The following is a 17,126-nucleotide window of genomic DNA, read 5'->3' as shown; positions in this document are numbered from 1 at the left end:
TGTTCTAATGGATGTAAAGGGAAGAAACTGCAGATCCATGTGAAAACACACTTATGCACCCCTCTTTAGAATAGCACCTAAGTGTTTCTGCCCAGATCAGCAAAGGGGGCATAATGATGGGTTGGCCAGGGGCATTCCCTTGAGATGTGTGCAGTGTTATAGAATATTGCGGATCCGTACTCAGCTTTCACACCGTGATTTACCCCTGGTTTCAGTTGGTGTAAATCCTCGTGCCCAAAGTTGAGTGTGGATTCCGGTGCTATGTGCTATTCTATTAAGGGCATCCATTCCGGAACGCTCTTTACAGAATACCATTCAGTGACAGTTTTTTTTCAGTGCCAAATTTTGAGCGCTATTTACTGATTCCAGCACTATGAGTGCTTGCGATTACAAATTAATGTGATGCTACTACTATTACTACTATCAGGACCACTTTAACCACTTAGAAGGCCCTTTACAAGCTTCTGTGGATAGCCCCCATTTTATTTTTTACATATTGGACACTACCCTTCTATCTTCTCTGTCCTCAGCACTCTCCTCATTTTCCTACTATCCCACCATTCATCTGATGCTGTCAGCCCACTGCTGCAGTTTTTGTCCTCTCTACTGACAACGGCACACTGCATCTTGAAGACTTGTTCAAGCATAGCATTAAGGGCCTTGTGCTATGGGCAGGACCAATGCAAGAATATTTGGCAGTACACACATACCCCCTGATACTCAAAAGCATTTAACCAGCCAGGATCGGCACCTGGCCATTTAAATTTTCAGTGGGACGTGTCTAGCCATGACCCTCTGAAAATTTGCAGTTAGCGGCTAGCTGGTTATATCGCATGATATAATTGGCTATCCGCTGATTTTCAGTGTGAGTTTGGTGGCCCTATTTGGCTGCGTGAATACCAGGCCTATCTTTGGCCGGTTCAAACTTAACTGGTCACTGCTGAATATTGGCTTGGCCAGTTAAGTTTGAACAGGCCAAAAATAAACCAGATATTCAAGCTGGTCACCGGAAATGGCCCGGCATTGAATATCTAAGCTCAGCGTTGACCGCTACCTCCTGCGGTCTGCATATGGGGTCCATACACATACATACACAAGTCATGTGTCATTTTTATGGTGATCAGCAATGTTTAGAAATCATGTATTATGTCACAGTGTCTGATAAATGTGTTATCTCTGATTTGGGGGTAAAAAAAAACCATGACATAAATACATTTAGAAGTGAAAACAAGTCCTTACTGCACTTTATTACATTGGCTGAAGGTAATCTCTGAAATGGTCAGTTGGCCTATCTGAATCACCATACTACTCACCATACCCCGGAAAACTAGCGCTCACCAAACCCAGTCAGCAAAATAGTTGTCCTAACTCAAGGAGGTTTTGTGACAGGAGACAGCATGAGCCTATCTGCCCCATTCTGTGGGCTGAAGCCAGTAGGCAGAGCTTGCCGCCATATTGTGTGATCCCCAAACATTTGAAGACGCTATTGAAAACAATAGCAAACTTGGGAGGTTTATGACTGCCTATGTGTGTTTTTTAAAATTTTACAACTTTTAAAAAATGTATTTTAAAGCTTCTCATATGTAACCTGAGGTTTTTTTAAACCTTGGAAGGAGGAGTTCCAGAAGGGTGAGCCACGGTCCTGCCGCAGATGCTTCAGAGCAGACTTGTTTTTAGATCCGCAGGAGTCCCCACAATTTGGCCCCAAGGCTCAGGCAGAGCCAGGATCTTTCTTAAAGCTGTCCCCTACAAAACATCGAGCCTCCTGCAGCTGCTAAAAGAAGTTTGCCACTCCAGAGCACCTAAATCTACGGTGGGACCGCAGCTCACACCCCAGGACCCCCACAAATGTAAAATAACCCAAACCTCAGGTTACATATGGGAAGCTTTCAAATAAATAAAAAAACTGTCAAATAACCCCCTCCCCCCCCCCCACACACACACATAGGCAGTCATAAATCTCACAAGCTTGCTATTGCTTTCAATAGCATCTGCGAATGTCTGGGGGTCACACAATATGGCGGCTGCACGGGGGGGGGGGGGGGGGAGGGGGGAGATGGCTTCAACTTTTTGACATCATGCTGTCTCCTGTCATAAAATCTCCTTTTCCTAACTTGTCCACATAGAGGGGCATAATCGAACGGGGGCGCCCATCTCTAAGGGCGCCCTGTAAAGGGGCGGGGCAACCCGTATTATCAAAACAAGATGGACGTCCATCTTTCGTTTCGATAAAACGGTTGGGGACGCCCAAATCATGAAATTTAGGTCGACCTTAGAGATGGGCGCCCTTAGAGATGATCGTCCCCGGTTTTTGGCGATAATGGGAACTAAAGATGCCCATCTCTGAAACGACCAAATCCAAGCCATTTGGTCGTGGGAGGAGCCAGAATTCGTAGTGCACTGGTCTCCCTGACATGCCAGGACACCAACCGGGCACCCTAGGGGACACTGCAGTGGACTTCACAAATTGCTCCCAGGTGCATATCTCCCTTACCTTGGGTGCTGAGCCCCCCAACCCCCCCCCTCAGGCCCGCCTGCCTGAAGTACACTGCACCCACTACAACTGCTCCAGGGACCTGTATACTGCTGCGATGGACCTGAGTATGGCATTTGAGGCTGGCAAAAAAGTATTTTTAAACTTGTTTTTTTATAGTGGAAGGGGATAGTGATCACTGGGGGAGTAAGGGGAGGCCATCCTCGATTCCCTCCGGTGGTCATCTGGTCAGTTCAGGCACCTTTTTGATGCTTGGTCGCAAGAAAAAATGGATCAAGTAAAGTTGGCCAAGTGCTCGTCAGGGACGCCCTTCTTTTTTCCATTATTGGCCGAGGACGCCCATCCGTTAACCATGCCCCTGTCCCACCTTCGGTACACTGCCGACACGCCCTCTTGAACTTTTGTTGTCCTCGCGACGGAAAGCTGTTGAGGACGCCCAAAATCGGCTATCGATTATGCCGATTTGGGCAACCTTAGGAGAAGGATGCCCATCTCCCGATTTGTGTCGGAAGATGGGCACCCTTCTCCTTCGAAAATAAGCAGGATAGGTATCCAGGTTCTTGTGCTGAGGATCGGCAGTACCCAGACAACTTCCAGTGGTTGCCTTATACCCAGATATTCAGCACTAGTATCCAGGTACAGCTGGTGCTGAATATCCAGGTAAATAATTCTGTTGTCACCTTAGTAATGGTAATGTCTAATAAAGAATCCTATGTAATGGGCCTCTCCTATGCATTTCAAGTCCATTCAAAGTGGTTTACATTGTAAACATAGAAACAATATAAGATAGAAGAAACAAAGATACCTTCCAAAAACTTTCAATCCCTATCCATCTCTCAAATAAACAATTATAATAAGACAAAAGGGTATCATGTATTGGTTTTAAACCTTTCCTAAAAAAGTTGCCCCTTTTCGTCAATAGGAAAAAGCAGCTGTGTGTATCATAATGGTTTTTATGCCACTTGTGATAATTTATTGTGAAATAAGTTAGGTTACTAACATGTCTGTACTCATTTAGGTTATTCAGTTCAGTTTATGCCAGCGGTTCTCAACCCAGTCCTCAGGACACACCTAGCCAGTCAGATTTCAGGATACCCTCAATGAATATGCATGTGATAAATTTGCATACAATGGAGGTAGGGCATGCAAATCTATCTCATGTATATTCATGAGAACCCAACTAGCTAAGTGTGTCCTGCGGACTGGGCTGAGAACCCCTGGTTTATGGTGTTGATGGACTACAGCAACTGTGATAATATGCCATTGTAACCAGCAACGGTTTCCCCCTGCTGCCTTTCGCAATCCACTTTAATGGTATTTGTTGAATATTAGCGGACTGGAAGTTTTATAAAAACTAAATTTTTGGCTCCATTGGGCATTAAACACCAAGCTTTAATGCTGCTCATTTTCTCCAAAGCATGATGGACTAGAAGAGCAGCAGGCCTGGTTTGTAGAGGAGATTGTCGTAACCAACACAAGCAAAGAGAAGAGTTGGCATTTTCCCTGCCAAAGCTGGCTCTCGCTGTATCACACGGATTGCCAGCTCAGCCGCACTTTCACACCTGGGAACAAAAGTGCATCTTCTGGCCTCAACAGAAGGCTTGATCATACTGGTAAGTCTCAGATATTCCGTTTTTTCATTTCATTGTTGTTTTGGAGGAATATTATTGTTTGGGGGAAATATAGGACCAGGTGATGTCCCTTTCTGAAAGAGTGGATTAATGTGAAAAAACTAAAATAGCCAGTAAGCTTGAAACTGCCATACCATGATTGTTGTTGACCGATGGCCCTATTCACAATTTATTAATACTGTATATTATTTAGATCTCATGGTTTTATTATGAAATGACCACATATTCTGATAGTTCTATTAATTCATTTGTAATAACTTTTTTAAAACATAGATTTGAATTTTTTTAATGGATGCAAATAAAATTATACAGATGGTACTTTAATTCATAGTTAAACGAGCATTAAATACATTTCTGCTCCCACTAAAATTTTTAAGTCTGTTAAAAAATCAATGGATTCCTTTTACTAAGCTGTGGTACATGTTAGCGTGTGCCTGGGACACGCTCGTGCATGCCACCCATGCGCTAAAAAATGTTTTTTGTTTTTTGGTTGAGAGGTTGTGTCTGGAGGGAGTGGAGAGTGGGCATGTCTGTGTTAATCAGCACATCTACATTACAGCGCACTAAGGGGCCTTTTAGTAAAGGGTGGTAGGGCTACCGTGCAGGTAGCGCATTGGAAAACAGGAACCTGGCGGTAGTACTGTGTTCAGTGCACACTGTTTCCCACATCCAGAAAATAAATTTTATTTTCTAGTGTAGGAGGCATGCCCAGCAGTAATGGGCAGCGCATGGCTGTTGCCGCTCGCTGCCCAATTATCACGAGTAGCACTCGAGCCCTTACCGCCTTCTAAATGGGAGGTGGTAAGGGCTCAGGCAGTAAATGGCCTTGCGCCAATGTATTTATTAGCCATTTACTGCCTCCATTGAAAAGAAGGGCTTTTACGGCCATGGTAAAAAGTGGCTGGAGTGCGCAGGAAGCCCACACGCTAAAACTACCTCCTGCCACTTTTTAGTGTGGCTTAGTAAAAGGACCCCTGATTAGCATAGAATTACAGCATGAACCCTCACCGCTTTCAAAATTGGTGGCAGCAAATTTTTAATGTTTTTAATGGCTGGGTGCTAATGGCGACATTGACGCATAGGAAAACGAAGCACAGAGGAAATGACATTCAGGATGATGCAAGAAACCCAGATGGACTCAAAGAGTTCACATCAGATGTTTTATTCAAAGTATAACCGACTCGACACAAACCGTGTTTTGGCCTCAACGGCCTGCTTCAGGAGTCCTTGTACTCTGTAAATATTGAATTACTCAGCGCCCTAAAGATGAAACAGCCAAAGTAAACCTTAGTTCTAAAGGACAACAACAGTGGCGCTAAAAATACACAGAAGCTGCTCAAACAAACAGCTGTGCTTAATTTTTCTTGGCTTTCTTGCGCGGAGGACTTCTGTTCTGTATTTGTTGACATTGAGGCATGGCCATTAATACCGAAAATAGAAAGTCAGCCATTTTACTGCTGCAGTACAAATGGCCTTAGCACGTGGTAAAAACTCCATGTAAGGCCACTTTCTACTGCAGCTTTGCAAAGGACCCTTAAATGCACACCAACAAATGCATATCCTTCCAAAAATGTGCTTATTACTGAAACTGACTGAAGTGGTGTGTCGACAGGCAGCAGGGTTAACATGTGTGCATTAGCACATGCGTGCGCTTGCTGTGAAGGCTCCATCTGACTGATACAGTTGCTACAGTTGTTGGTGGGGCTATGGGAGCAGAAGAGCCATGGGAGTTGAGGGGCTGTGCGGAGCCAGAGAGTTTGGTAGGAGGAGGAAATGGGGACCATGGGTCAAGGGGTAGGTAAAGGCTGAGAGCTAGATGATAGGACAGGGATGGGCAGCCGCAACCCAATCAGGTTTTCAGGATTTCCCCAATGAACGTACATGAGCATGAGATCTATTTGCATGCACTGCCTCCATTGTATGAAAATAGATGTCATGCATATTCATTGGGGAAATGGGCCCTCGAGGACTGAGATCGTCCACCCCTGAGATAGGAGATTGTATATAATCCTCAAGCTCATTTAACCATGTGTCAGCTAGTATGCAAAATAATTAGAATTTATGTAAATATGGTGCATTAATACCGGCTGTACTTTTGTTGAGATCTGTAATTTTTAACTGTGAATTGGTATGGCAAAAATGGAATATAAAAACTTGAAATGAAACGTTGCCACAGAATTTACCCCTGAACTGCTGCAGGAAACTGAGGACTTTGCATATAAAATTTGAATGGTTCTATGGGGTCTTGGGGTTCTCATTTCTCTAATGGATTTCTCCTGTCCTCTTATGTGTTACTTTTTCCTATCTATTTGCTTCTTGCCCAACTCTGCTCTTGTTAGGTTCAGTCTCAAATAATGCAGCGTGAGTGTGCTGTTGTGTCGTTTATACCCTAGAAGGCATTCACATCTTGCTACTATTATTTTCACTGGAAATACTGACATGTATAACCGTGAAAAGCTTGCATGTTATTTTCTGCCTGCTGAGAAAATTACTGCTTTGAAAGTGCATGCCCCAAAATTGGGCTTTACCTCAAAGTTGTCCTTTTCATCGGTTCTTTCTTATTAAATGCATTTGCTCTTTACACAATGTATTTTGTGTACTCTGCAAGCCCTGTGTGCTGTTACCTTAGCAATCTCCGGAGTGATCATAAGCTCTTAATTGCTGTTGATTGCAGCAAGCATTAGATGAGCCCAGCCTTAGCCATTGTTTGTTAGGGATAAACCACTCTTTCTTCCACAGAAAGTAGTACATGCTGGGGCAAGGCTGGCCAACTTCTTTTACAGGAGTACAGCTACCAGCTTTGTTTCCCAGGGTGATAGGAAAGGAGGAAAAATCCGAGTGGTCCTTGGTTCTAATCCCTGATTTACCACTGCTTATCTCTATGAATCCTGAGTCTATACAGAAACACATGTATTTTTTGGCTAATCTAGTAGTTGCAGTGGCCAATTGTTTAATGGCTGTTGAGTTCTCAAAACATTATGGACAATTACTAGAAAGTACATTTTAGAAGGGCTGCTGTGTGTGCTATTTAACATATTTATTGGAAATCAGAAAAAAGTGATGGCAAAAAACTGTTCAAAGTTGTCAAAACACACGTGGACTGTGAAAAATTGCAGAAAGACCTTAGGACATTGGAAGACTGGGCATCCAAATGGCAGATGAACTACCTCATGGAAATTCTGTAAGCCACTGTGCAAGGGCTGGTAGTCACTTGTTTCTACTGGCCACATCAATCTGGTCTCTCAGTCAATGGTTTGGCAGACAGCTTTGTAGCTGAAACCAAATCCTCCCGCTGATCAAATGAAGAACAACTCAATGGTCAGCCCTGGAATGATGGAAGTGTTGTGCAGTGGATCAGAACCGAGAGAGGATCTGGTTGATTTTCCATACAATACACACAACCTACAGCAATGTTCCATCTAAGCTGGAAGTCCTCCATCTACAGTCTTACCAGTGGGGGGTGCTATTTCAGAATCACATTTTCAATAGTGAGGGAGAGGCAAGCTCTGTAGGACTCCAGGGAACCTGCTTGTCCCTAGTGTTTGAAAACAGGAGATTTGTGGAACCTGGTAAATAAATGGTTAATGTTAGTCTAGAATACTTAAGGAAAATATTCTACATTTGATGGTAGAATATTCTGAGACTGGCTTGCTCTCTCACCCTTCACCTTTAACCTCAGGTTGGTCCAGGCACTATAGGCAATAGCTAAGAGATAAGCTGTCTGTAGGATTCTGTTAGACACCTGAGCAATTTGCTACCTGCTGGCAGTGTTTTTTTGAATCTCTCTTATCTGCACCCTTCTCCTCCACTGCTAACTCCAGACTCCATTCCTTTTATCTTGCTGCACCATATGCCTGAAATAGACTTTCTGAGCTGGTACGTCAAGCTCCATCTCTGGCCGTCTTCAAATCTAAGCTAAAAGCCCCTCTTTTTGATGCTGCTTTTAACTCCTAATCCTTGTTCACTTGTTCAGAACCCTTATTTTATCATCCTCACTTGAATATTCTCTTATCTCTTGTTTGTCCTGTTTGTCTGTCCTAATTAGATTGTAAGCTCTGTCGAGCAGGGACTGTCTCTTCATGTTCATGTTCAACAAACGCAACGTCAGAAGGAGAAGGGACCAACCACAGGCAATCGCAATTGCTCTGTTTCCGCAAACAGGAAATGAGGGCGGGACCAGAGGAACAGCTGAAATCACAGCCTGTCTGAAGCGGCATCTGTACTTGCTGCAATTCATTGTTGGCAGCTGAGGAAGAGGTAAAATGTTTTAAACAGCACACGTCCTCCTTGCACTCGCAGGCCACAGATACAGAGGGAGGGAGGCGCTGGGTGGTGGAAATCGGAGGATAGAGGGGGGTCCTGAGACGAGGGGGGTCCTGAGATGAGAGAGAGAGGGGGAGGGGTGGGGGGTCCTGAGAGGGGAGAGGGGAAGGGGGAGGGGGAGGAGGAAGTGAGGAGGGGGTCAGAGGAGGAGGAGGGGGTCGGGAGGGGGGTCAGGAGGAGGAGGGGATGGGAGGGGGAAGAGGAGGAAGGAGAGGGTGGGGAGGGAGGAAGGGGGAGGTGGAGGAGGAGGAAGGGAGAAGAGGGGGGGAGGAGGAGGGGATGAGGGGGGAGAAGAGGAGGGGAAAATGAAGAACAGAGGAAATGACATTCAGGATGATGCAAAAAACCAAATGGACTCAGAGTTCACATCAGATGCTTTATTCAAAGTATAATGGACTCAACACGAAACAAATAAGCGCTAAGCGCTATTCTATAAACAGCACTCAAAGTTGGGTGTCATTTATAGAACAGCACTTAGTAGTGGGATCCAGGCCCAACTGTGGGTGTGAGGATTTGCACCAACTGAAACCTGATGTAAAATCTCACGCATAAATTAGTCACAAATCCACCATATTCTAAAACTGTGCGTATAAATTCTAGAAACACCCCTGACCTGCCCATGCCCCTCCTATGGTCATGCATAAATTCAAATTATTACCAATTAGTGCCAATAATTGATTATTAGTGTCCCATTATTGGTGCTAATTGGCTCATTGGTCAATTAAATTGCATGCGCAAATTTGGCACGTGCCCAAATTTGCACAGACAATTTTGAGTGCCATATGTAGATTTTGGGGGTATATATAATAGACTTACTTTTTAGAATTAGCTCCTGACCAAGTAATCAAATTCTGTTTTTTTGATGGTAAAAGAAGGAATAAACGATGATGACCCTAGACTTCAGGTGAGCAATGTGAAATAGAAGACTTATGTTTAAATCCCCCATCCCATGGGGAAGTGTTTAAGTCCAGGGATGATGGCAGGACAACTGATGCTGCCAAACATGAAGAAAAGACCCTCTGCCTCAGAGTCATTTAGGATAACTGAGTCACTTGAGTATACCAACAGCAGTGAAGGGATAGATAATGAGGGAGAAAGGAAGCACATAGGCATTATTAAAAAGATAATGCAATGGTTAATTTTACTAAATTTTCAAAAGTCTTAAAACATTGTGGAACCACAGTCAAAATATAGCATACAGGACCATTAATGGCAACCGATATATGGTTAAACACCAAACAGGAACCCCTGATTTTCCAATGTTTTCCTTTTATCCCACCAAAAGAAAAGGACCTCCTATTATTTCTCAAAACCCTATAAGACTATACTAGCAGGCAGATAAATAACAGTTTTTTTTTGTTTCATTTGTACCCTGCGGTTTCCCACTCATAGCAGGTTCACTGCTGCTTACATATTATATACAAGTACGTATTTGTACATGGGGCAATGGAGGGTTAAGTGACTTGCCCAGAGTCACAAGGAGCTGCCTGTGCCTGCAGTGGGAATTGAATCCAGTTCCCCAGGACCAAAGTCCACCACACTAACCACTAGGCCACTCCTCCACTAGCAACATTCCATGTAGAAGCCTGCCCTTGCAGCCATGCAGGCTTCTGTTTCTGTGAGTCTGACGTCATGCACGTACGTGTTCTACATGGAATGTTGCACATTAACATTCCATGTAGAATCTCAAATAGTAGCAACATTCCATGTAGAATCTGAAATAGGGAAAGGGAACTGGGACTTGATATGCTGCCTTTCTGTGGGGTTTACATAGTATATACAGGTACTTATTTGTACCTGGGGCAATGGAGGGTTAAGTGACTTGCCCAGAGTCACAAGGAGCTGCCTGTGCCTGAAGTGGGAATTGAACCCAGTTCTCCAGGACCAAACTCCACCACACTAACCACTAGGCCACTCCTCTACTCCAATTGGGCAACATGGTTAACTGTAAAGGTATCCCCCCCCCCCCCCCCCCCCCCCCCCCCCCCGAATACCAAGCCAGGAAAGGACACTAAAAAACTTTTTCCCATTTGGTCATAGTTTTACACAACTGAAGTGTTAAACATTCCATTTTACAAATATGCCACAGTTTAGCCATCCATTTAACTACAGAAGGGCACATTGCAATTTACAATTGCTTGCCACAATCAGACTGGTGGAGTTAAAGCAATATTTCAGCAATGTTTTTTGATGCTGACGTATATCTGGAATTGTTTTGTTGAAAAGGAACACCCCCCCCCCCCCCCCCCGGATCCTGTTGCTGAATTCTATATTGTATTGACTTCCAAAACACTTTCACTTTCAACCACAACCTCATACCATACCGTCTCCAAAACCGGGACAACAGAGCTCTGAAGATATGATTGAGCTGAGCAGGTGTAAGATACTATCAATATAAAACCTTTGTGCTATTCTCCTATCTGTTCACTGCCAAGGAGATCTTGGAAAGAGCAGACTTTATCAATCACCCGGTCTCTGTCATCATAATAAATCCCAGGTTCAACCTCTCACTCAAATCTATGGGCTACACTATCCAGAATCTGGCCCCAAAGATGTTTATACAGCACCCTAATAGCTTTGTACTTGAGAATCCCCACACAAATCCTCTAGGAAGAAACTGTCCTCACTAGCCTATAGTAAAATAACATAGTAAGTGACGGCAGATAAAGCCCTGTACGGTCCATCCAGTCTGCCCAACAAGATAAACTCATTTTACTTGATATGCGATACTTTATATATATACCCGAGTTTCATTTGTCCTTGCCATTCTCAGAGCACAGACCATATAAGTCCAGTTTCTGAAGCTAATGTCGAAGCCCCTTAAAATGTACACTCAAGCCCATTCCTATCTATTCAGTCACAATCAGTGCGTAGACCGTAGAAGTCTGCCCAGCACTGGTTTTGCTTCCCAATTACCAGCGTCGCCACCCAATCTCCGCTAAGATTCAGCAGATCCATTCCTTCAAAACAGGAATTCCTTTGTGTTTATCCCACGCATGTTTGAATTTCATTACCATTTTCATCTCCACCACCTACCACGGGAGGGCATTCCACATATCCACCACCCTCTCTGTGAAAAAATACTTCCTGACATTACTCCTGAGTCTGCCCCCCTTCAAACTCAATTCATGTCCTCTAGTTCTACCCAAGGGCATAGCCAGACTTTGGCGGGGGGGGGGGGGGGGGTCCAGAGCCCAAGGTGAGGGGGCACATTTAACCCCCCCTGGCACCACCGATCCCCCCATTTTTAACCCCCCTCCATTTTTGACCTCCCCGCCACCACCACCACATTTGACCCCCCCCCAGCACCAACCCATTGGACCCCCTCGTCCTGCTGCCGCCAACCCTCCCCTGCCGCCGAGTACCTTTGCTGGCGGGGGTCCTCAACCCCCATCAGCCATCAGACTCACAGAAACAGAAGCCTGCACGGCTGCGTTGCTGATCTGCCCTTGCAGATCAGCAACGCAGCCGTGCTGGAGAAGAGGACTTCGGCTGGTGGGGATTGGGGACCCACGCCAGAAAAAAGGTACCCGACGGTGGCGGGGGAGGGTTGGCGGCGGGGGGGGGGGCAGGGCCAAATCTATGGGGGCCCATGCTCCCTTGGCCCCAAGTAGCTACACCCCTGGTTCTACCACCTTCCCGTCTCCGGAAAAGGTTCTTTTGCAGATTAATACCTTTCAAATATTTGAAGGTCTGTATCATGTCACCCCTGTTTCTCCTTTTATCCAAGGTATTAGCGCTAATCAGGGTGAACCTGGAAAGCTGAAAATCTGGCTCCAATACTTAAGCATACACAGAGTAGTTGAGCATATCTTCTCAATTAAATTTCCGACACCTATGAGGTAGCTACAACAAATGTACTTACTTTATAGGGCCAGCCAGATTTTGCTCAATGTTTATCCATACTCTAGCAGACTGAACTCAGCATTTCTCCTGCTGCTTAGGAGAGATAAAGATAGAGAGATATATAGGTGCAGAGAGAGAGAGAAATCACAGTGGGCTTTCAAATGAAGGGCCAAGTGTCACTCTGGGAATATATTATGACGCTTCCCTGTTTTTATTCAGGAATCTTTAGTGCTTTCATGCACTATACTAATAGAGTAGCTGATTAATCTCAGGAGTGTCTGAGGTAAAATGCTGAAGGGTGTAAAAGATTAGTATTGGAATAAATCTACGATGCACCCAAAGCTGCCAGCTTTGAAATAAATTAACACCCAGCCCCCTTCTTATCTTTCTTTTTGCAACCAGCAGTCCTGTTGCTGCCTTATCCTTTCCACTTTTGTTGTGAATTTCACAGTCTCTAATCTTCAATCCTCATTTTGTTGTACCTGTAAATTAAAGTGTGACACTGTATGGGAGAGACTCTCTAAGGGGCAGATGCACTAAAGCTAAATGAGCCTTTAATGACTCTCCAACGAGGAAAATTTGATCCGTTGCATGCATCAAAGGGCTTTTACCGAGGAAGCCAGCAGCTAACGAAAACGGAATGGAGATGAGCAATTAGTGTGAAAACCCCATTGAAACGACATGCACTAACCTTTTCCGATTGCCTTTACGCAGGAAAAAGGCAGGAAATCTAACGAGAGGTCTGGACCACTCGTTAGGACAGCTCTGTGCCAGGAAAAATCATTAAGTAAAAAAATAAACAAACTTTGAGCCAATCCCAGCGCATTAGCAGAGCTAAAAGCGCTGTGATTGGTCCAAAGGACGTCAGAAAACACATAAATAAATAAAAATAAAAAAAGGATCGGGAGGGGGCAAGGGCGCTCATCAGGAGCGTCCTGTACGGACGGCCTTGCCCCCCCCCGCTGCTCCCCACTTTCCGCCGCTCCCCCCACCCCGAAAAAGCAAAATTCAAGCAGCCCCTGCCCCCCTCCCTTCCTCACTACTCTCTCACCTCAGCTCCGCCTCCCGACATCCTCCGTCCTGTGCCCCGCCCCCTTTTGGGGTCGTCGCCGCCGCCATTCCCCTCCTCCATCGGGCCCCCCTCCCTCTTACCGGGCCCGTGCAGCGCCTCTCTCCTCTGTCCGAAGGCGCTGCATGGGCAAGAAGACAGCTGATGCCTGCCTTCGCCCAGCTTCGATGGCGCGTCTTTCTCCTGCTGGGCCCGCCCCTATCTGACGTCAGTAATCTACGTAGGTTACTGACGTCAGACAGGGGCGGCCCCAGCGCGTCTTTCTCCTGCTGGGCCCGCCCCTGTCTGACGTCAGTAACCTACGTACGTTACTGACGTCAGACAGGGGCGGGCCCAGCAGGAGAAAGACGCGCCATCGAAGCTGGGCGAAGGCAGGCATCAGCTGTCTTCTTGCCCGTGCAGCGCCTTCGGACAGAGGAGAGAGGCGCTGCACGGGCCCGGTAAGAGGGAGGGGGGCCCGATGGAGGAGGGGAATGGCGGCGACGACCCCAAAAGGGGGCGGGGCACAGGACGGAGGATGTCGGGAGGCGGAGCTGAGGTGAGAGAGTAGTGAGGAAGGGAGGGGGGCAGGGGCTGCTTGAATTTTGCTTTTTCGGGGTGGGGGGAGTGGCGGAAAGTGGGGAGCAGCGGGGGGGGGGGGGGGGGCAAGGCCGTCCGTACAGGACGCTCCTGATGAGCGCCCTTGCCCCCTCCCGACCCTTTTTTAAAATTTTGTTTTGATTTGGGAGCCATGTGCTTGTGATTTGACTGTGTTTTGACTGTTTGTGGCATGCGCAGAGCAGCTAACATAACGCTTGGCTGCTCTGCGCATGATTTGGGGGCCGATTAACGATGTGTATTGTGATTCTTTGATACATTGTACGTTTCAATACCGATCTCAGCATGTGTGACTTTTTTTTTTGGTGCATTTTTCGTTATTTTAAAATCGTCAGGGACTTTAACGATTTAGATTTTTTTACGTTTGGTTGCTGCATCTGCCCCTAAGTCACAATCTGTGGGCAGAGAAAGGCAGAGAGCTGTCAATCCCCATAACAAATTACAGCTGTTTGCCTAATTTATCCTAGGTTGCAGAATCTCGAAAAAAGTCAACATCACATTTTCTTCTGTCTCTCCCTTTCACCCTGCTACTATTAATGGTTTGAGCAGACAGTATACCTACCTCCCTTAAGTTAACACCCAGCTCCCTTCTTATCTTTCTCTTAGTCTTGAAGCTGCAAGCTGCTGCTACTACTACTACTACTACTACTTAACATTTCTAGAGCGCTACTAGGGTTACGCAGCGCTGTACAAATTAACGAATAAGGACGGTCCCTGCTCAGAAGAGCTTACAATCTAAAGGACGAAATGTCAAGTTGGCTACAGGCCGGGTCACCCATATCTTTTCAGGCTGCTCTGGGTCATTGCTGCCATTTTGGCCACCTCAGTAACACCCAACCATCACTGCTGCCGGAATTAACCCTCCCCCTCCTCTAAAATGCCTGCCACTATTTGGGTGACAGGAAACAAGAGCCTATGAAGAAGATAAGAATGAAGAGTGGGAGTATAGGATGAACAAAAGAAAGGAATGGATAGAGGTAGTGAAGAGAATAGAGAAGGAAAGGAAGATGGAGAGGTAAAGGAAGGGAAGTATAGGAAGAAGCAAATGAAAGATGGAGGGAGACAAAGACAAACTATGAAAGGAAGAAAGAAAACTGAAAGGGAGAAACAGCACCCTGTCATAATAACCCTGACAAAATAGCTCCGACAAAATAGCCTTGTAACAAAATAGCCCTTGACAAATTGGCCCCTAGCAAAATAGCCCTGGACAAAATGGACCCTCCCACAAAATAACCCTTGACAAAATAGCCCCCTCGATAAAAATAGCCCATCAAAAAAATAAAAAGTATACTAAAAACAAACAAACAAAAAAAAGTTTGTTTACTGGAGCTCTGAAGGGATTGAGTATTACAGAGAAGTCAATCGGCCAAAATTCCATGTGTTCTCAGAATAACTTCTCAGAATATGTAGATAAGGCCTTGACTAGCCGTACTGTGCATCATTGTGTTAATGTTTTAATTCATTTCATAAAATGCTGTTAGCATAAATCACAAACTCTTTATTACACTGTACACCCAAGACAATGTGAATTAACTTAAAATATAGTTTAATATCTCGGATCCCAGTGTGAGTGTTCTGTGAGGTCTGCAGTGTAATTAATACTGTTTTCATCATTCTTGTCAAACTAATAGAATGCTTGGGAACTGTTCAGATCAGAGCCAGAAGCAAACACAGATTATAGCGCTGCTGTGGTGGTCATAATTCCAGGCGGGACAAACAGAAGTATTACACTTAGTCCTTGTTTTCACACTTAAAAAACACATACAGTATGGAGACGAGAGGAAGGACTTAACATGTCCAGTTATAGGATCATGCCCAAGGTGGGTGGGGGGGGGGGGGGGGGCACATTTTAGTCTCCCCACTGCGTACGCTTTGTAGCGCTATAAAAATGCTAAATAGTAATAGTAGTAGTAGTAGACTAAGTAGGAACAGAACTAGATAAGAACATTACATGAAAATACAGCTAAATTGATATCCAAGAATCATGTTGTTGCGTTGGCATGGCTGTTTAGTATCCTACTATTAGACAATTGCTCTGCCCTTCCATCGCTCAGATGGGAGGAGGTGAATGGAGAAAAGTCTGGACATGCAGTTATTTTAAAAAAAAAACAAAACAGTTCCTGCTCGACCCGGTAACTTATTCCGAGCACTCTCAACGCCCAGCAAATGCAGCAGCTACTTCTGTTGCACACATGTCTGCAGTCGCCTAAACCTAAACTGACTGTGTTCCTGTCTCGAGCCACCTCGCAGCCTCTCCTGTGCCATCCTACCTTCAAACCTGCTTTCCTTCTCCGGAGTCCCACCCCCTATATGTAGTGTACGTTCGACACCAAAACACAGCGCATGTGTGAAAAATAGCAGAAAGGACAGATTAAAAATAGGTAAGTGGGCCATTTTGCCGGGGGGGTGGGGGTGGCTAATATGTTGGGCCATTTTATCGGGAGTTAATATGTGAGGGGCCATTATGTGGGAGGGCTGTTTTGTCATAGACTATTATGTGTGTGTGTGTATGTTGGGGGGGGTGGGTTGTTAGGTTTTTATTTTTGTTGGGGCTATTTTGTCTTGAGGATTTTTTGACGGGGCTATTTTGACCTGGTTACTGGAGAAACAGACAGAATAAAGAACAAGCAAGATCATACCCACAAGAGTTAAAAAAGGATTTTACAAAAAAAAAAAAAAAATTAAGAGAATATATTTTCAGAAATTTAAAGAATTTCGGATCTCTTTCTCAAAGAGAGAAAGGTAAATTATCTCTGAGTTTTCACAGGATACAAGGAGCCTTGGTTATAAAAAAATTTGTGCATGTCTTCAAGGCAAATCTTGCATATACTAAATTTATTCACTGTTCAGTTGCTTTAAAATTAGAAGTCTTCCTGCCTGTAGATTGAAAATGCTCGTGAGCTGATTAGATCACTGATAGTACAACAGAAGAAATTTTCAGAAGCATGACTTACAATGGCATCTGCACTGCAAGAGCCAAACTGTATTTTCCTGGTACCTCTGCAGGGGCATTCTCTTTAAATACCGTGAACAAGGTTCAGATTTTGTGTCGGAGACTGAGGGTCCAATGCAGAAAGCTTACTGTGCTTACAATGTTTGCTTTAGACCGGCTGTAGCCATCTAAAGCAAGCGTTATTTGGCATCTAATGAACTAAGGTTTCCCGTA

At 45.0% G+C, this 17,126-nt stretch overlaps 1 protein-coding gene across 1 annotated transcript in view; it reads left to right on the top strand.

Annotated features, from left to right (window-relative positions):
- LOXHD1 (lipoxygenase homology domains 1) overlaps positions 1-17,126 on the top strand; it is a 439,720-nt gene that overhangs the window by 13,043 nt on the left and 409,551 nt on the right. The window contains exon 6 of the mRNA XM_030192909.1: positions 3,912-4,107. Within this exon, the coding sequence (XP_030048769.1) occupies positions 3,912-4,107 (196 nt within the window). The remainder of the gene's footprint in view (positions 1-3,911; positions 4,108-17,126) is intronic.

This window comes from Microcaecilia unicolor, chromosome 2 (genome assembly GCF_901765095.1).
Source record: "Microcaecilia unicolor chromosome 2, aMicUni1.1, whole genome shotgun sequence".
NCBI lineage: Eukaryota > Metazoa > Chordata > Amphibia > Gymnophiona > Siphonopidae > Microcaecilia > Microcaecilia unicolor.
Note: the sequence above shows the minus strand (reverse complement) of the source record. Positions and strands in the feature narration are given on the sequence as shown.